Here is a 21703-nt window from a genome sequence, read left to right on the forward strand (position 1 = left end):
ATCAGAAAATCCCGCCTCTACTCCCCTCTCACTCCCTGTCACCGTGGCAATGGCACCAACACAGAGGCTAGACGGTCGTCTGCCAGTGTCCGTTGACATCAAATCGATGCAGCACTGAGCTGTATGAAAGAGAGGAAGAGGGCCGGAGATGAGGACAGCCTCAGACTTAACATACAGTATCACCCAGCCACCATTAGACGACCAAGACAATTGGTTTAAATATGTAGCTTGCTTTTTCTAAACAAATGGATAGCCTTAAAAGGAATAGAGGGAAATAAATTATGTTCTCTGCAAGATGATACACAGAGCAACCGAACCAGAGCAACTGTTTTGTAAAAACCCCCAAAATGCACTCTAAGTAATTTGAACATAAACCTATAACAATCATGTCAGACTCTTTTTTTTCCCAAACCGAGATGGCCAGTTACTTTTTAGTGTGTTTATGAAGCAAAGGGCTGTGTTATATTTTCACAGGTTTAAAAAGCAGATCGCTCAGACCCAAAGAACATGATCTAGTCAGGGCTCTATTTAATCCGTAGCGCTGAAGATCTGATTTTATAGTGCGATTGACAATTCAAGTCAATGTTCCCACAGTCACGGAGACTGCGTTCACAGTAAATGCTGCATATGTTGGCCCAATCGGAAATTACCGTTACATTTAAAAGCAGATCTACTGCGATACTTCGGCGATACGGATTGAATCCGGACGCTAGTGTAGTGAGAGAGTGAAAGTGTGTGCATTTGTGTGTGGGTGAGAAAAAGAGATAGAGAGAGAGAGTGTGTGTGTGTGTGTGGGTGAGAAAAAGAGATAGAGAGAGAGTGTGTGTGTGTGTGTGGGTGAGAAAAAGAGATAGAGAGAGAGAGAGTGTGTGTGTGTGTGTGTGTGGGTGAGAAAAAGAGATAGAGAGAGAGTGTGTGTGTGGGTGAGAAAAAGAGATAGAGAGAGAGTGTGTGTGTGTGTGTGGGTGAGAAAAAGAGAGAGAGAGTGTGTGTGTGTGTGTGTGTGGTGTGTTTTACGACGACCTAGCGTCACCGTGCTTGTAGGGTCTGGCACAGGTAGATATTTTCCTGAGAAATCCCCACCCTCAGGCTAGAGGCAGGGTTTCCTGTGTCTGTGGCAAGCGTCGGCCAGGTACAGTCAAGATGTCAGACAAATCATCCCTTGCCTCTGGTTTGAACTGGTTTGAACCGGCAGAGAGACTACCAAAGCAATGAGATTAGCAGACTCTCACTGATCCCTATGGTGCCAGCTAATCCAACCCGTAGCAAAACCCTGATAAAAATGACAGAACCGATTAAGACCCCAAAAGTGTGTGAAAATATGTAAACTGTTATTAGACATTTGAATAGGTGATATTGTCACTGTACTGTCTGATGAAAGACAGGTAAAGGCAGTGTATTGTAGAACCTCTAACACAGCAGGCATAAACCCTGTATTACTAGTCAAACAAGCTCTTATCTGCAGAGCGGGGATGATGAGATACACCTTAGACAACAAACACTGCTGTGCACAGCAGCAAACCTCCCCAGCAGAACTGGTTTGCACCGGTCTGGAGTAAGCCACATGAGAGTGAAACCCGATGAAGGTTAACCACATCAAGCCATGTGTAAATCCCCCCCCCCTTTAGTTTCAGTCCTGCCACCAGGTAATATACAATCCTGCCATCAAATAATATACAGTCCTGACATCAGGTAATATTCATTACTGCCATCAGGTAATATACAGTCCTGCCATCAGGTAATACACAGTTCTGCCATCAGGTAGTACTACCATCAAAGAATGTACAGTACTACCATCAGATAATATACAGTCCTGACATCAGGTAATATACAGTCCTGCCATCAAATAATATACAGTCCTGACATCAGGTAATATTCATTACTGCCATCAGGTAATATACAGTCCTGCCATCAGGTAATACACAGTTCTGCCATCAGGTAGTACTACCATCAAAGAATGTACAGTACTACCATCAGATAATATACAGTCCTGACATCAGGTAATATACAGTCCTGCCATCAGGTAATACACAGTACTGCCATCAGGTAGTACTACCATCAAAGAATGTACAGTACTACCATCAGATAATATACAGTCCTGACATCAGGTAATATACAGTCCTGCCATCAGGTAATATACAGTCCTGCCATCAGGTAATATACAGTCCTGCCATCAGGTAATACACAGTACTGCCATCAGGTAGTACTACCATCAAAGAATGTACAGTACTACCATCAGATAATATACAGTCCTGACATCAGGTAATGTACAGTCTTGCCATCAGGTAATACACAGTCCTGCCATCAGGTAATACACAGTACTGCCATCAGGTAGTACTACCATCAAAGAATGTACAGTACTACCATCAGATAATATACAGTCCTGACATCAGGTAATATACAGTCCTGCCATCAGGTAATATACAGTACTGCCATCAGATAATATACAGTCCTGCCATCAGGTAATATACAGTACTACCATCAGGTAATATACAGTCCTGCCATCAGGTAATATACAGTCCTGCCATCAGGTAATATACAGTCCTGCCATCAGGTAATATACAGTCCTGCCATCAGGTAATATACAGTACTGCCATCAGATAATATACAGTCCTGCCATCAGGTAATATACAGTACTACCATCAGGTAATATACAGTCCTGCCATCAGGGCGCAGACTTGGGTCTTATATATATATATATATATATATATATATATATATGAAAGCATTTTATCTGTCCTGTGTGAATGTTGCTGTTTCTATGTTTGCTATATATATTTATGTTATCTTATTCAACTTGCCACAAGTGAAGTTCCTTCTTGAAAAACAAAGTAATTGTATTATATAAAGGTGTAACTTAATGGAATTATTAAAGGATGAACCCCATTTTAGACTAAATGTAGCCGTCTGAAATACAGTGTATTTACAAACTAAGGCGAAGGCAGGCCTATCAGAGAGGATTCAAACAAAGCAATGTGATGTGGAGTCATTTGAAATGAAAGCAAAGAGAATGGACATTATATTTCAATAATAATTTATTAAAGAAATTGCAAAAGGACATTTCATGAATTCATGTCATTACGTTGCTGTAACATTTTGTTACAAATACATTTGTGGCCACTAATAAACAGTGTTTATAGCAGGTATCACAAAGTTAAAATGATACAGAGACAAGGCATATGTTTTCACCGGAACAGGCATTTTCTACGGCAGTCTCTTATAATTACTATGTACCAGCAAATAGGCACCTATAAGGTACACATTGAATGTGAAGCATTCGACAGAATGCATAGTCAGTCAGGGAGAGCATCGTGTCTCCATGTTTTTTTGTTCGGGACAACAACCCTCGGTATTCCATTCACCTCCTTCTTTCTCCATCCAGCACGACGTATCCAAACGAACATACCATTACGCAAGGAGTGCATCTTCATGGAATAGTCACACTTTGTTGCCTTCGAAGCGAGTGGCTTGAATTTAGGCTAAATCCATTCGAGGACTTTCCTTCTCCATGACAGGTCGGCATTACCTGACCAACCGCTGCAGCGACATTGTTGGGCACTTCAATTCAACTCGTTCAGCAGAGCCGAAAGAGAATGTTCAACGCAGTTTCAGCATGTGGCGAACCAGGCCCACGATCTGGAAGAACTTGTCCTTCTTTCGCTGCTTGAGCGCCATCAGAGCTTTGGCCGTCTCCGCTGGGTCCTGCGTGAAGGAGAAGATGCTCCTCACCCTCTCCTCCGCTTTCTTGTCTCCGGTTTTCTCGAACAGCCTCATCACCGCGTCCTGGTTGACGTTCTCGAATATGTTGGGCACGGCCTTCTTGCGGTAGGCAGTGTCGAATTTGTTCCCGTGGACCGATGGGCTGACACGGCGAGAGTCGGAGGATACAATGTAGCTAGTCATCTTGATGACTCTCTTGTAACGGCTGCGGTGCAGTCTCCGAAACTGGTCCAGCAACTCCTTTGACTGGTGTTGTAGGAGGGAGAGAGAGTACTACTCGCCAGAGAGGGATTGTGGTGAGTGAGCGCTGCCTGCGCTATTTAAAGGGATTTTAGGGAAGCTCATGCAGTCCAGCCCCAGTTACAGAAGTGACATCACTGGTTCCAGGGAACGACTGACTCTACACCGACTGCAACTGTAAGCTACTTACAGTGCCTTCTATTACAGCCTGAATTTTAAATGGATTCAGTTGTGATTTTGTGTCTCTGGCCTACACACAATACCCCATAATGTTAAAGTGGAATTGTGTTTTAGAAAGTTTTACAAATGAATAAAAAATGAAAAGCTGAAACGTCTTGAGCCAATAAGTATTCAACCCCTTTGTTATGGCAAGCCTAAATGAGTTCAGGAGTAAAATGTGATTAACCAGTCACATAATAAGTTGATATGGACTAACTCTGTGTGCAACAATAGTGTTTAACATGATTTGTAACTTTTTTAATGACTACCTCCTCTCTGTACCTCACACATACAATTTTCTGTAAGGTGCCTCAGTCGAGCAGTACATTTCAAACACAGATTCAACCACAAAGACCAGGGATGTTTGCCAATGCCTTGTAAAAAAAAAGCAGACACTGAATATCCCTTTGAGCATGGTGAAGTTATTAATTACACTTTGAATGTTATATCAATACACCCAGTCACTACAAAGATACAGGTGTCCGTCCTAATTCCGTTGCCGGAGAGGAAGGAAACCGCTCAGGAATTTCACCATGATGCCAATGGTGACTTTATTACAACAGTCGCAGAGTTTAATGGCTGTGATAGAAGAAAACTGAGGATGGATCAACAACATTGTAGTTTCTCCACAATACTAACCTAAATGACAGAGTGAAAAGAAGGGTGCATGTACAGAATAAAAATATTCCAAACCATGCATCCTGTTTGCAATAAGGCACTAAAGTAAAACTGCAAAAAATGTGGAAAATAAATTAACTTTATGTCCTGAATACACAGCGTTATATTTGGGGCAAATACAACACAACACATCTGTCACGCTCTGACCTAAGAGAGCTGTTTTTTCTCTGTTTAGGTAGGTCAGGGTGTGATAGGGGGTGGGCATTCTATGTTGGTATTTCTATGTTTTGGCCGGGTATGGTTTCCAATCAGAGGCAGCTGCAATCAGAGGCAGCTGTCTATCGTTGTCTCTGATTGGAAGCCATACTTAGGCATCCTTTTTTCCCTTGGTTTTCGTAGGTAGTTGTTTTCTGTTTTGTTAGTATTAACCTGACAGAACTGTTTGCTGTCGTTTTTTTTCTTTGTTTGTGTTTTCATTAAAAGTAAAGATGAGCACTCAACACGCTGCGCCTTGGTCCCCTTTATACGACGCCCGTTACAACATCACTGAGTACGTCTCTTCATATTTTCAAGCATGGTGGTGGCTGCATCATGTTATAGTTATGCTTGTTATCGGCAAGGACTAGGGAGTTGTTTAGGATAAAAATAAATGGAATGGAGCTAAGCACAGGCAAAATCCTAGAGGAAAACCTGGTTCATTCTGCTTTCCAACAGATACTAGAAGACAAATTCACCTTTCAGCAGGACAATAATATACAGGCCAAATCTACAGTTGCTTACCAAGATGACATTGAATGTTCCTGTGTGGCCTAGTTACAGTTTTGACTTAAATCGGCTTGAAAATCTATGGCAAGGCTTGAAAATGTCCGAATTTTACTCTTCCTGGGGTCCAAACAGGAAACAACACAACAAATAAAATACAAAATATACATACATAGCACTGCATTTACATTACAATTTAGCCATTCAGCAGACGCTCCCTTCCAGCGCGACCCACAGCTAGTGAATCTTTTTTTATTATATGGTTTTACTGCTAGTTTGAGTTACCTGGGGTGGCAGAGAGTTCAATGTAGTCATGGCTCTATTTAATACTGTGTGTTTCCCAGCCTTTGTTCTGGACCTAGGAACTGTGTAGAGACCTCTGGTTGCATGTCTTGTGTGATACCGATGAGTGTCCAATCTGTGTGCCAACTGCTTGAACAGACAGTTCGGTACCTTCAGTACATCAACACCTCGCACAAAGACCAAAAGTGATGCAGTCAATCTCTCCCCAACTTTGAGCCAGGAGAGATTGACATGCATGTCATTGACATTCACCCTCCATGTAAATCTAGGTGCAATACGTGCTGCTCTGTTTTGGAGCAACTACAATTTGCCTTTGTTCTTCTTTGCTGCAACTGACCACGCAACTGGACAGCAGTCCAGGAGAGACAAAACTAGGGCCTGTTAGACTTTTCTGATTGACTGAGGTATTAAGAAAGCAGAGCAACGCCTTATCATGGACAGACCTCTTCCCATTTTAGTAACCATTGAGTCTGTATGTTTTGACCATGATAGCTTGCTATCTAGGGTGACACCTAGCAGTTCAGTCTCTTCAACTTATTACTGTTACTGTCAGTATTATTACTGCCTTTACTTTCTAAAATATAAAAACAGGTTACATTTAAACATTCCAGTTAGTAGCACAATAAATACCCTTCGTTACGTTTTCCAAACCAGGGGGACATTTTTTTTTTTACTGGCAGGTCTGACTGGGAGGAAGGGGAGCGTCCTGAGACCCAGCCCCATACTGATGATAACAGAGTGTGCATCCCAAATGGAACCTTATTCCCAATTGGCCCTGGTCAAAAGTAGTGTAGTATATAGGGAATAGGGTGGCATTTGGGACGGAGCCAGAGAAAAGCGTTCCTCTTAGAAACATTGGAATGTATAAACTCCACATAATACACAAACCTCTAGGGCATATATCTTGTAAATACTCACTGTGAATGTTCATTGAGCTTGAACCCTCAAGCTGCACCCATTCCTTAGCATGTAGGCCCTGCCTGGACTGAGGGAAAGTTCCCACTGCCCTTTGTTATGTAGTTCACTCCCCTCATTGATGTATACACTCCCTTATATGGAAACAAAGGTTAGAGACTGTTACCTCTCTCAGCTATTGTTCGCGTATGTGTCTCTAGAGAAGTTGTTTAGAGAGTTGTGCCAAGGTATGGAATGCTGGTTATTTTGTCATTGTCTGTCTGTGCTGAGTGAAACAATGTACAATACATAACCCCTCACTTAAACTCTGTTTCTGTACTGAGGCCCCAGGGCTGTCTGTACACTGTCTCACCACAGGATACTTGCCTGTCTCGAGCTGGCATGGGAGTTATGACTGAGGACACAGAATATTAGCCAGGTTCCGGAAAGGTTGAGTCAGCAAAATGGCATATTTATGACCCAAAAGTACTTCAGAGCAGAGACACAGTCATGCGCACAAGTACAGTGAAATGCCTTTCTTGCAAGCTCTAAACCCAACAATGCAGTAATCAATATGAATATAGTGCTAAAAATATCATGAGGTAGAACAAAATAGATAGAGGTAGATATGAATGTATAGGGGTAAGGTGACTAGGCATTGGGATATATGATAAACAGAGTAGCAGCAGCGTATATGATGATTGTGTGTGAGTGTGTGTGCATGTGTATAGAATCAGTATAAATGTGGGTGCATGTTATGTGTGTGTGAGCAAATTAAGTGTGTGTGTGCGTGCGTGTCTGCGTGCGTGCCTATGTAGAGTCCTGTTAGTGTGCATAGAGACAGTGCCAAAATATGGTAAACTCAGATAGACCGCGTAGCCATTTTGTTAGCTATGGCTTGGGGATAGAAGTTGTTCAGGAGCCTGTTGGTGTCAGACTTGATGCACCGGTACCGCTTGCCATGCGGAAGCAGAAAGAACAGCATATGGCTTGGGTGGCTGGAGTCTTTAATGATTTTCCAGGCCTTCCTTTCACACGGCCTGATATAGAGGTCCTGGATGGCAGGGAGCTTGTCCGCACCACCTTCTGTAGCGTCATGTGATCGAGGGCGTTGCTGTTGCCATATAAAGCGGTGATGCAGCCAGTCAAGATGCTCTCAATGGCGCAGATGTATATTTTTGGGAGGATTTGAGGGCCCATGCCAAACCTTTTCAACCTCCTGAGAGGCTCTCGCACCTTCTTTATGACTGTGCGGGTGAGTGAGAAACATTTTCGACTGTGAGACACAGTCGCAGACAGCCAGCGTTGCACAATGAGATCTCTTGGTGCAGCCAGCGGGGAAGCGGAAGTAGGGGGGTTCGGGCCATTTACCCCGTTCTCTCATGCAGACAAGTGTCCCCGTGTTAATCATAACAAAAGGGCGCTCAATTTAGAGAGGGTCAAAGGTCTTGTCATCATTCTTCCCCTTGGGGTCAACTCTGTGGAGACAGTCTGTGGAGTCTCCTTTTCCAGACATAAACTGTCTCCGCTTGCTTGGCAGAACAGTTTGTTCATGTCTGAATCATAAATGTGTACTAGACCAACAGGGTCAATGTCCTTCTGTAGCTAACTCTATCCCCTATCCCCATGTCTTGGTCTTGTCTGCATCTTGTTTTATGATGGTATCTAAGATGCATTATATGACAGTGCCACTGATAGCCACAATCTCCTCTATCACTAATATCAGTCAAATTCAATAATATTGGCGTTATGGCCAGTGTTATGAGCTGGCATTCTAGTGGTTTAAATGAGGTAAACTGATTTTCTTTTAGTTCTTCTCCATCCTGTCGGTGTGTGCATGGCTTACCTAACTCTGTCACAGCTGGAGATCGAGTTGTACCATTGTCGGATATTCTTGCAACTCTGTCTGGAGTGGATGATTTCATGCATTGTAGTTTGGGATATGATGTCAACCAGCCAGTTAACGTGGCCATGTCCTATATTAATAATGTAGGGTGTGGGTGTTGACATTTTTATCCAGTATTATCTTAGTGAGGCTTTATGACAGACTGAGCAGTCTAGGACACTTCTGCGTCCCAAATGGCACCCCATTACCTATTTAGTGCAGGTTATTGCGTGTCACTCAGAGAACTTTGTCAAATAACTGTCAAATAAGTATGTCAAGCTGTGTGTTGTTTACTCGGCTACTGTCGTTCAGACGGGCACAGTTATTGTCACGTTGGTATGAATGATTCGGGAGACAGGCGCAGGAATGCGTAATAGGGTTTTTTATTACACCCAAATGAAGGCGTGCCGTGTAAAGGCATGGGGACAAAGACCAAACAAACACTATACAAAACACAGGGTAGAAACCCAAAACAAAAAAAACGAGGAGTACCTCGAATAAATAACACAAGCGCACAATGATTAACACACAGGACGAGACCCGTAATCATCTGCGCAATCCACAATGGCACGAAAGCCAAAACACACAGCACAGGTACTCACACGCACCAACGGACATTGGAACAATAATCGACAGGACAATGGTAAACCACGGACACACTTATTCAATTACTAATCACTGGGATTTGGGGCCAGGTGTGTGTGAGACCAGGTTGTTCTGTACTGGTCGACACAGTTCTCTTATCATACAGGGTGGGATGATTACAGTTCTGCTGTATTCACTGGGGGGAGGGGTGCATTTTCATTGTTGGACATAAAAAACTGTATGTAAGAACACCAGGATTTTAATTTTGTAAATCTGTTCCCAGGTATTTCCACGCATCATAGTGAGACACGTGATCATATACAAATGTAAGTAAGGTTTGAAATTATTATGTTTTAGTCAGATATTATATCTGTTTGGGCTTCTTGCAGTAAATTTGCCGTACACAAATTATTAGTAATTATGTTCTGGCCCCCCGACCATCCGCTCAAGAAAAAAATCGTCCAGCGGCTGAATCTAGTTGATGATCCCTGCCTTACAGGAATCTGTGGTGCTGGCAGCAATCATCCCATAACCATGACCCAGTGCCACCTTATTACGCAATTCTGAGAAGGGAATTTGGGGGAGTGAATGGGAAGTCTCTTTCCATGGGCCCTGGCTGTGTTTATAGCAGATCTTACCCATGGCACCTCTCCAATGCCAGTGGCAAGCCAGCATCTTTTTTATTTTTATTTTTTATTTAACAAGGAAAGTCAGTTAAGAACAAATACTTATTTACAATGACGGCCTACCAAAAGGCAAAAGGCCTCCTGCGGGGACGGGTGCTGGGATTTAAAAAAAGAATATAGGACAATAGGACAAAACACACATAACGATGAGAGACACCACAACACTACATAAAGAGAGACCTAGACAACAACATAGCATGGCAGCAACACATCAATTCTCATAGTATGAACCAGGCCAGGCCGACATACCAGTCTGGCATGGCTCAGAGGGATGGAACACGGAACAGGGCACTGGAACACTGAAGCACTGCACTACCGAGGGATATAAACATTATCAGAGTTTAACCAACATTACTGGTGTGTGTGTGTGTGTGTGTCAGACCTCTTTCAGCATGAACTGACATGTTGTCCACCCGATCAAAGGATCAGAGAATGAATCTAGTATTGACCACATAAGCTACAGCTAGCTAGCACTGCAGTACATAAAATGTGGTGAGTAGTTGACTCAAAGAGAGAGAAAGACAATAGTTGAACAGTTTTGAAATAATGTATTTCTTAAAAAATGAAGGAGAAGCAAAAGAGAGAGAGCTAGCTGTATTTTCTTGTCTTTTTTTTCACTTTCACTTACTTAACTAGCGAATGCAGCTAGTCAGTTTAGCCTACTCAAACACCCGGCTCAAACACATTTCCATGTACCCCCATATTTGTCTACTCACAATACCCTCCAATATCGTACTTAGTGAAGGGAGTATTCTAATTGGTCGACTATTGGCAGGGGTAATGGGTTCTTTGCAGTCTTTCGGAATAGGACACAGTTTAGCATGCTTCCATACATTTGCAAACATCCCCTTTTCCAGTGACCAATTAAATATGTATCTCAGTGGAACTGCAATCTGGGGAGCAGCACAGCGAAGCAAAAAATTGTCCATAAGATCATAACCTGTAGATTTCCCATCAGGTAATGACTTCAATAGGTTTAACACCTCCTCCACTGACACAGTTTGCAGACTAAAAGAGCAGATCTTGTTGCTCATAATATGATCATCAATCCATTGGACAATTGCTTGTTTGGAAGAATGTATGTTTACATTGTTGCTCAGCAAATTAATTTTCTTTGTAAAAAAATCTGCAAAATGATTGGCAATATCAACTGCTTTTATTATTATTCTCCCATCAACCTCCACACTAGATGGGCATGATGAGATAGATGTACCAAGTAAGCCCTTAACTGTGTTCCATACCTTTTTAGAATCATTTTTACAATCAATAAAAGCATTGTTGTAAAAGAACTTTTTTTTCTTTCAATTCAATTTAACTGCATAATTACGCAATGTTCTATAATTCTGTTCATCAATATCTAATTTTGACTTGGCTGCTAAGGCTTTTGACATATTTGTTTGCGAAAAAGCCTTACCCGGTTCACCATCAATCCATGGAGATGGACGAGCACCAACTGTACTCTTTCTTATAGTGGCATGATGGTCCATTACCTCAGTGAGCAAATCAATAAAACATTCTGTAGCGTGATTTAAATCATTCTCTAGATAAATCCGCTCCCAGGGTACAGCAGCCAAATCATTTTGAAATAGCTCATGATTAAATGTTTTTAAATTTTTCTTGACCACAATCCTAGGGGGTTTCTTTGGAACCTTGGTGTTCATGGTTATGGTCACAATATTATGGTCTGTCCAGCCCACTGGCATCGATCTGGCTTTTAAGCATTGCAATGGTATATTACAGAAAATCAGATCAATGCATGTGTCTGAACGATGACCCAACTTAATTGATGATCTAGTTGTATCATTAACCATTTGTTTCAAACCACAGTTCTCCGCATATCTCATCAATTTTGTTGTATTCGAATTATTGTGATCCTTCCAATTTATATTAAAATCACCCAAGATAAATACATCTCTGTTGCTATCTGTGGCCTGGTCAAACCCAGTACATAAGTCATCCAAATAGGACACCTTAGAGCTAGGAGGTCTATACACACATCCCACCAATATGGCTGCCTGGTGAGGCAGATGTACCTGAGCCCATAGTGCCTCTACTTGACATACATTAAGGTCATCCCTCCTCTTAAAAGGTATATGATTCTAAATATACAGTGCTACAAGCCCACCATTCCTATTCCTGTCCCTTCTAAGTAGACTATATCCATGAATGTTAATTTGCCTATCATTTACAGATGCATCTAAATGCATTTTGGTCAAAGCCAAAATATGAATATTATTTATGTTGACCAAGTTAAAAACCTCATGTATGTTGTTAGGAAGGCTACATACATTAACCTGAGCTCTATGCAACCCTTTCCTTATCAAGTGAAGATCAATAGAGCATGTATTCATTACAGTTGAAGTTGTCATGATACACTACAACACACAAACTCAAATTTGAACATTAAAATAGCCAGGGAGTTACTCTAGAGTCCCGATACAATTGCCCGTTGATATAAAGTGTATCCATCACCATGGAGACTCGTTGATTCAGGCAACGTTTTTCCTTCATGATGGGATATCGTTTTTTTCTCCTTTCATTGATCTCGGTGGGGAAGTGATCATTCATTCCAAAATCAGTGTTTCTGAGTTCTCTGCCCATGTTCTTCGTCATTTCCTTTTGCTTAAATTTGTCAGAACATGCAATAATAGCCCGTGGCCTATTTCCAGAGGCCTTACCTATTCTATGGACTCTGGAGAAAGTGACATTACGCACAACATCAGTGGGCAGTTTTAGTTGAGTTGACATAAAGTCTCGGACTGTGTCCTCACAGCCTCTGCTGTTGTCATTCTCCGGTATCCCTGAAAATATTAGATTGTCCCGCATTGATCGACACTGTACATCAAGCAAGGTTTCTTTAAGTTGTTTTTTCTCCCTTTGTACCACCTCCACCTTGCTATGAATAGAGTCTACAGTACCTTTCAGCGCCGTGTTCTCTTTCCTTAGATCATCATGACCTTCTTAAACCAATTCCATACTGCTTAGTAGAACCCCCCTCCCCCAGCTTAGACAGGGCGTATACTGTAGAGGGATTTATTAACGAGCAAAGTGATCGTGCTGTTTGTATGTGGCTGCTATGAAGGTTACAATTAGTGTTAGGGTTAGAATTAGCTTTAGGGTTAGGAGCTAGGGTTAGATTTAAGGTTAGGGTTAGGAGCTAGTGTTAGGTTTAGGTTTAAGGTTAGATTTTTGGATTAAGGTTAGGGTTAGGGTAAGAGTGCAGGTTAGGGTTAGGTTTAGGGGTTAGGGAAAATATAATTTTGAATGGGACAAGACTGTGTGTTGGTGTGTGCGTGTGCGTGTGCGTGTGCGCGTGCATGTGTGATCGCCTGACGGTAACACAGGTGCATTCATCAGTTCACTCATTGGCCTGTGACTGAAAAACACACAGCAACGCTTGACTGACTTTTAAAGCCTATTATAAAGAGGAGCTCTTCAAGGGGGGTCCAATCTAGTTTTAGTGTCAATAAAAGTCTATTACCTACAGTTATGGGAAATAGGCTTAATAAATCATCCAGTGGAGTAGGGTTTACCAGAAAAGGTTTTGTGTTTTCGATGACAAAAATGGAAAAACAAAAACAAATAAGCTTTTCCAGTTTTTCTGGGATGAGTTTCATAACCCTCAGGGAGCCTGGCGCAGAATGCAGGCAAGAGAGATCGGTCAACTTTTGGCCAGAGATTCTGGAGGCAGCACTGGCACGCACAGAGCAGGCAGAGCTATAGAGCTTGTGTTTCCTCTTTCTCCCTTTCTCCTCCTCTCCCCCAGGGACAGGCCTGAACATGCAGATTAAATGACTGTGCATCGCTCCCACACACAGCCTGGGCACCCAGGCAGGCAGGCAGCATTACACAGAACCGGCTCAAACCGGCCGCCGCCGGCTCGCCTCTACCTCTGATCACGGCTGGTTGCACTAAGATGGCCACGAGGGCCATGGCGCATCTGTCTTCACATCACTATCCAATCAGAGTCTGAACACCAAAGACACATCAAGGCAACACATGATCAGGTACCTCATTAGGGTCACTGCATGGTCCTGGGGGGTCAAGGTGACATTCCAGACTAGGGCACCATCACAAATGGCATCCTATACCATAAATAGTGCACTACTTTGGACCAGAGCACCTGGTCCAAAGTAGTGCACTATGTAGGGAATAGGGTGCCATTTAGGATGCATACTAGATGCTGCTGTTACTGCCTACTGTAGTAAGCACAGTCCCATGTGGCTCAGTTGGTAGAGCATGGTGTTTGCAACGCCAGGGTTGTGGGTTCGATTCCCACGGGGGACCAGTACGGAGAAAAAAAAAATTTTTTTATGAAATGTATGCATTCACTACTGTAAGTTGCTCTGGATAAGAGCATCTGTCTGCTAAATGACTAAAATGTGTTCTGTACCCTCCTACCTCAACACTCTGTCGAGTGCTCCAACTTCTTTTTACCTCAAATTAGTCCATTTGGAAGTTTTTCTTGGTAAACTATTCTCATGATTTTTGTTATTGTTGTTGAGCACCCCTCCTTTCCTTTGTTTGCTGAAGCGCGCAGACCCACCTGAACTCTGCTAGGCATGTTCTACTTCTCCTTTGGGTCACCTTTCACCTAAATTCTCTTTATCAATCCCTCTCTCAATTGTTTGGGAAAAAAGGGAAGAATTTATATGAATTATACAGGTCAGGAACATAAGGGTGTAATACGGTGAGGAGGCTGAAAATACATGTGCCGTTCCTTTGTCTTACACAGAAGACTAAACATAAACATGACCCTTGACTTTGTACAGTTGCCACCAGAGGAGGCTGGTGGGAGGAGCTATAGGAGGACGGGCTCATTGTAATGGCTGGAATGGAATAAATGGAACGCATCAAACACATCAAACATATGGAAACCACGTTGGACTCCGTTTCATTTATCCCAATCCAGTCATTACAATGACCCCTCCAGAGGAGGCCCCTCCCACCAGACTCCTCTGGTTGCCACATAACCACTCAACCACTCCGAATTATAGGTGTGAATAGTGTAGGACTGTACCAAATCAGGTCAGAAGTTTAAAAAAGTTGCTTTGTCTTCCATGGAACACACAAGAACATAAACAGGTATCAGTCAAACTTGTCTCTTGATATTGTACAGTTTCAGTTACAACATAATAACCACTAAAACCAGAACAAAAACTGACACATTGTTGCTGTCTATGTGTATCATTACAGATGTTCCGGTTTTCAGGGGAAATGGGAAGAGAGCCTGTGACGCGACTTTCGCTTATGGACGTTAACAAGGCGACACTCCATCTTAACTTGTCTTCCACATTTACTGGATTGGTTGAACTGTGCAGACGAGAACCTCCCCCAACATTTATTTTCTTCGCGTCAAGACCAGTGTGTAGGGGATCTAGTTTCAGGCTTTTCTTTTACACCTGCTGCGTTAGGTTAGGTTACCTGTGACGAACACTGTTGTTGTGTCTTTGAGATCACCTGTGGGTCATGTGCCTTACTTACCATCTCCATGGCAATGCAGGGACACGAACAGGAAAGGTGAGGGGGAAGGGATTTCCAACACTGCTCCAAGCTGAGGTGACAACAAGATCAGGTGATTGGGGGAGAGGTGAGAGTGGGAGGGGGGAGGAGTGCGAGAGGGAGTAGGAGGGTAGGAGGGTAGGAGGGCATGGTGAATGACATCAGCATGTTCGACTGTGTCACCAATCACCATAGTAATGCAGTCCCACTCACAACTTAGTCAGAAGGGTTAGTACATTAGAATGTGGCTTCCTGTCACAGTGGCAAATGGTTTTGGCCATATTGTCCGACCACATCAGAGGGATATGGCATCCCTTTCTACCCACTTATTATGTAAGTGGTTTTGGATAAGGTTGGCAAGCGGGCGGTCACGTGTGTTTGAAAGGCAGAGGATCTGAGATCAAGTACCAGTAAGGACTTTTGAGGAAGGAAGCTATACTGTTAGGCACGCACAGGAACGCCAGTTACAATAGCAATGGACACATTTACTTGAGTAACAATCAAACTGACAGCATAGGCCCTGCCAAGAACAATTTTATCTTGGATCTGTCCTATTGGCCCTGCCGGCCTAACGTTGAGCCTACAATCCCATGGGGAGTCGTTGGGACTGGCGCCAGGTGCAGGACAGGAAAGTTCCAGAGGAGAGCGGGAGAGGCTCTGGGAGGGACAGGCTCATTGTTCATCCTGGCTGGAGGACAAGGACAGAGCTGGCAGACTTGAGGCTGGTGCTCCCTCCCCAGGGCTCAGTCTTGCTGACTCCCCTCTCTCCACCCCATGGCTGGGGCCTCCATACTCTCCGCTCCTGGAGCTCCCTCCCCCTGTCCTCACGACTAGAGCCTCCCAACTCCCTATACTCTCCATTTCCCTCTCCCCACGGCTGGGGCCTTTGACTAGCTCCCTCCTCACTCAGTGGTGTAAAGTACTTAAGTAAAAATACTTTAAAGTACTACTTAAGTAGTTTTTGATGGTATCTGTACGTTACTATTTATATTTTGGAAAACTTTTACATCACTACATTCCTAAAGAAAATAATGTACTTTTTACTCCATACATTTTCCCTGACACCCAAAAGTACTCATTGCATTTTGAATGCTTAGCGGGACAGAAATTTTTTCCAAATTCACACACTTATCAAGAGAACATCCCTGATCATCCCTGCTTTGTTTGTAAATGATGTCTGAGTGTTGGAGAGTGCCCCTGGCTATCCATACATTTAAAAAAAACAAGACCATTGGGCCGTCTGGTTTGCTTAATATAAGGAATTTGAAATGATTAATACTTTTACTTTTAATACTTAAGTATATTTTAACAATTACATTTACTTTTGATACTTAAGTATATTTAAAACCAAATACTTTTAGACTTTTACTCAAGTAGTATTTTACTGGGTGACTTTCACTTTTACGTGAGTAATTTTCTATTAAGGTATCTTCACTTTTACTCAAGTATGACAATTGGGTACCTTTTCCACTACTGGCCATATATGGGGTGGCAGGTAGCCTAGTGGTTAGAGCGTTGGGCCAGTAACTGAAAGGTTGCTAGATTGAATCCCTGAGCTGCCCCTAAACAAGGTAGTTAACCCACTGTTCCTAGGCCGTCATTGTAAATAAGAATTTGTTCTTAACTGACTTGCCTAGTTAAAAAAAAAATACAGTAAGTGTTTCGGCTGGGAAGAATGCGGATGGCTTTAATCATTTGCTAGTGTCTGTGGTAGCAACGGCTCATGCTGTCCCTTACCTACTGAGAGCAGCAGAGTATGCTGTGTGCCAAAGGATACATTTGGACTGGGAGCACTGGGCCAAGGGCCCTAGAACCAACAGATTGGCTAAGGGACAACTTTACAGTAACTATCTGTAGACTTTGACGGAATTCCTGGCTAAAGCTTGGGATATCCACATCAGCACTTTCAATGGAAAAGCTAGCGCTTCTGAACTCTAAAGAGTAGGGTTGCCCGGTACTACAAAACGAAACCAATGTGTGGTTTTCATTGGTGTAATGGGAAATTATTCTTAATTATTTTCCTGTACGTGATTTACTGTTGATATGGATTGATATGTATTAAACATGAACGTATGTGCGGGAAGACGCAGACAGATGCATTCCCCTTTGTCACGTCCTGACCATAGTAAGTTATTTTCTATGGTAGAGTAGGTCAGGGCGTGACAGGGGTTTTTTCTAGTTTAGTATTTCTATGTTGGGTTGTTCTAGTTTTTGTATTTCTATGTTGGGCTTTGTTTGAGATGATCTCCAATTAGAGGCAGCTGGTCATCGTTGTCTCTAATTGGAGGTCATATTTAAGTTGTCGTTTGTCCCACCTGGGTTTCTGGGAGATTAATTTTGAGTTGTGTATGTTTCACCTCTGCGTCACGGTTTTTGTTTTTTGTCATTCAGTTTATTTATGTATTGCATAGTTTCACAGTTTAAATAAAATGTGGAACGACACACACGCTGCACTTTGGTCCCCTCATTCCTACGACAACCGCGACACCCTTGGGAGAAGGAAAACAGGAGTTAAACATGTATGCACCATATTTAATTAAGTAGTTTTCACTTGTTAGTCTACAAAATCTGTTGTAACTAAGTACTGATGTTCTACCTTTGACCTTTGACCTGTTTAACTGCCAGTATCAAATGTCTGCCAGTGTTGAATGTTATGGTTACATTTTGATGCCAGACCGGATTCAAGGACACACTGATAATGTATCTGTGACACTTTGTGATTCTGTAGCAGCTGATGTTGTGACTTCCTACAAGCCTCTCGGGCTGGTGTTTACAGGACATTTGGTACCGTGTGTTTAATATATAACGGTCTTCTCAGAGAAGGCTCGTTAGACATTTTCTCTGCTTCTGTTCTGGAGGTGTCACTCTGTTGCAACTTGTAATAAACCAGATTTTCTTTATTGATATTATCAACGACTGCTCTCCTTGTCCACCTGAAAATCCCCTTTACAATCGGGCAATGATCAAAGTGGAGCAAAGCTAGTGTAGTGGAGGTCAAGTTACGTCAGACATTCTACAGCTGTTCCACAGCATAACGGAAAGTGTGACAAATGTTAGTGTCTGTATTGTTTCTATAAAGAATGAATGAATATGACCCACATTTATTACCATTCGCCACACAAAAATGTGAAAGTTATAATTAGGTCATCCAACCAGACAGTACCTCATATTATACTAAAATGCAAATCCTACAAAACACCAATGAGATTTACACATAGTAATACGTAACAATACTCGAATAATAAAAACAGAAGGATTGACCACAACAGAGCTGTCTTGCGACTGGCCCCGCAGGAAACAGTGTGAGCTCAGAGAGGTTTTATTGTGCTTAGCGTGGCTGCTTGGATGAGGAACTGAGAGCCGACAGCTCGGCCAGGGACTAACCAGGGCCTAGTGCAGTCGGTTCTATGCTGGTTCAAACTGGTCAGCCGGAAAAATAAATCAATCTTGCAGATGACTTAACTCACTACAAGCAGGGCTTTGGATATCCAACAGCATAGCATCAGCTCTAGGGCCAGATAATGGAGAAAGCAGGTCAGAGAGGTACAGCAATACCAGTATCAGCAGCTCACCATACAGAGAGAGACAGGCAGGGAATAACATTCAACCATACCAACAATTATTCTCCCAGCAACTCAAGGATGATTAGAAAGTGCACAAGCTCTCCTGAAATTGTATCATAGAATGACGGATAGTGAGGAAAGAGAAGAACAGAATTAGGTCAAACAGACATGACTCTCCAACTCCACGATGAGACTAATTCTATAAAACCATTCACGTGTGTTTAACTCTTTCTAAATTTAGCCGAGAAGACAGGAAGCTTATTGTAAGAGATAGTGTTTTGGAGCAGAATAGACCATGTGTTGTAGTAGGCAACATTATCCCTGCTCTATTTTTTAAGTCCCACACATGCAGTCGGCTACTCTTGCCCAGGAGATCGTTCCAGTCTAGCATGCACTTTCAATCTCTCAGCTGACTTCTGTTGTTTCGTTGCTCTGGAGTTCCTCCTTTTCAGCGATCTTGGTCAAGGGTGCATTTTCAAATCTGGTGACATTAGCAAAACTCCACAGTAACCCCATCTGCAGATCAGTACCACAGACAGACAGACATGAGCTGTGTTTGATAACATCCATTGTAGAATGGACGGATCTACAAATCACATTCAGACTAAATAACATCTACAAAACATCACTTTGTATCCTCAATAACTCAATCACGTTTTGACAAAAGTCATGCTATCTGACGTAAGACAAAGCACCACAGAGCCTAATTTTTTACTGCTCAGTCCACAGCCTCGTGTATTCTTGTTATACAAAAAGAAAATAGACAGTGAATACAAATGAAGGCTCTACTGAGCTTCAGTCATATCATTAATAATCATGCAAATTCTGTAGGTTATATTATAAATCCCCTAGTTTCATAGCTTTAAAAGGATGCTTAACCTAAGTTATTTATATTGAAGCTGTATTCTATTAAGAATTCAACCTGGACCACACATGCAAATGTTTTCTGCAGTGGCAGTTCCTCATTTGTATGGTTCCTCATAGTGACTTTCAGCACCGCAGTCTGCACCAACACGTATTAAACCAAGCAGCAATAAAATACATGCATAGACAGCTCTCGTTTGTCATGATAGCAATAACATAACATGGTAATCCGTTTTACAGGACAGGCTACAGCTTCAAAAGGCAGATTTAACCTCCTTCTGCAGAGCCAGGGAATCATGAATCATGCAACATGGTGCATATTGGAGAAAGAGTTCCGCATAAAAAGATCCAATCCCAAATTCGAGACTAATCTCCCCGTCTCCCAAAATTGTCTGAGATTTGTCTGATTTGTCTTTCTTTATTGGTGACATGCAGTGTAAATGGTGCATACAAATCCAATTATAAAACAGTGGTGCACAATCCTGCCACACACTTTCCCTCTGTCATCAAGGACAAAAAACAAAGAACAGATTGCCATGTCCCTGGCAAGGCTCCAACCACAGAGATGAACACACAAACCCAGCCAGCTGTCCTCTTTTTGCCCTGTGGTCATATCTGCCCCGGGCAGGCAGAGAGACAGGCAGAGAGGTAGGGAAGAAGGGAGGTAGGCAGAACAGAGCAGGCAAAGCAGAGAAGGCATGCAGAGGCAGTTGAGCAGAGAGGCAGGCAGAGCTACAAACTCTCACAGTCTCACGTCATAATTAGACATTCATCCATGTTTCTAAAACATCACATTTCAAAGTGGTTACGGTTATGTTTAGGCATTATCTTCTAATTTTTAAGGTTAATCATTCACTCTGAATGGTTATGGTAAGGATTAAGGTTTGGGACAGGATTAAAGCAAAAATATGAAAATAACTTTCACTGGATTTGAACATGCAACCTTTGCTTCCACCCATCTGCCATCCCTGTCCACAATGCCAAAAGCTACTTGAAGGTAATAGCACCCACTGATGCCCCTAGTTGCTGAATTCCACGTCAACTTCCGACATCCTCAGACATGGATGGACGTCAAATACTGACTTGTATCACGGGTGACCTGCCTGGACAGAGAGGCAGGCAGGGAGGCAGAGCAGGAAGAAAGGCAGGCAGAGCAGGCAGGCAGAGCAGGCAGGCAGAGCAGGCAGGCAGCTGAGCTGAGCTCCACTGTGGACTGCAGAGATTCACTTGGCATGAGAGCCTGAGGTATTATGAGGAGAGATTGCCCTCTTGTGGTGCTATATTTTATCACAATTTTGTATTTATTTATTTTACTCTCAAAGGTTAGTTTCTCCTAACAGACAAAAACAGCTTACCGGAGGCCAGGACTCACATGAGTTAAATAATATAATAACATCTCAGGCTTTTGCTCTGAAATTAAGATGACTCAGTGATTGGTCAGTGTGGTAAGTGGTGAATATTGCTTACAGGTAATTCAAATTTTCTGTTTAAATGTGTACGATGTTTGGAAAAATATGTCGAGATAGATACCAAATCAAATGTTATTTGTCATACGCGCCAAATATATATATTCTCATTGTACCCTTAGTCACAACATTACAGAGATTAACTAAGTAAATACATTTGTTCATACAGTACCTTTCACTTTATAGTGCACTACTGGTCAAAAGTAGTGTACTTTATAGGGAATAGGGCGCCATTTGGGAAACACAGACACTGTAGCAAGTCATGTGTACACTAGCTATGACTAACAGGAAGTGGACATGAAAACCACTGGGCCATGAAAAACAAACTCCATCACTGACAGGCTGGGGCCGCCCAATAAGGTGTGGCCTGTAGATGGTATCACATGAGCATGCAAC

General features: G+C 42.5%; 1 protein-coding gene across 1 annotated transcript; it reads right to left on the bottom strand.

Moving 5' to 3' along the window:
• Positions 1 to 3017: 3017 nt before the first annotated feature.
• Positions 3018 to 4028, bottom strand: LOC115164271 (transcriptional and immune response regulator-like). Its single transcript, XM_029716575.1, has one exon. It carries the CDS (start codon positions 3901 to 3903, stop codon positions 3598 to 3600), a length of 306 nt encoding a protein of 101 aa, XP_029572435.1. The 5' UTR covers positions 3904 to 4028; the 3' UTR covers positions 3018 to 3597.
• Positions 4029 to 21703: the final 17675 nt, after the last annotated feature.

The sequence above is a fragment of the Salmo trutta genome, chromosome 27 (assembly GCF_901001165.1).
Source record: "Salmo trutta chromosome 27, fSalTru1.1, whole genome shotgun sequence".
NCBI classification, from domain to species: Eukaryota; Metazoa; Chordata; class Actinopteri; order Salmoniformes; family Salmonidae; genus Salmo; species Salmo trutta.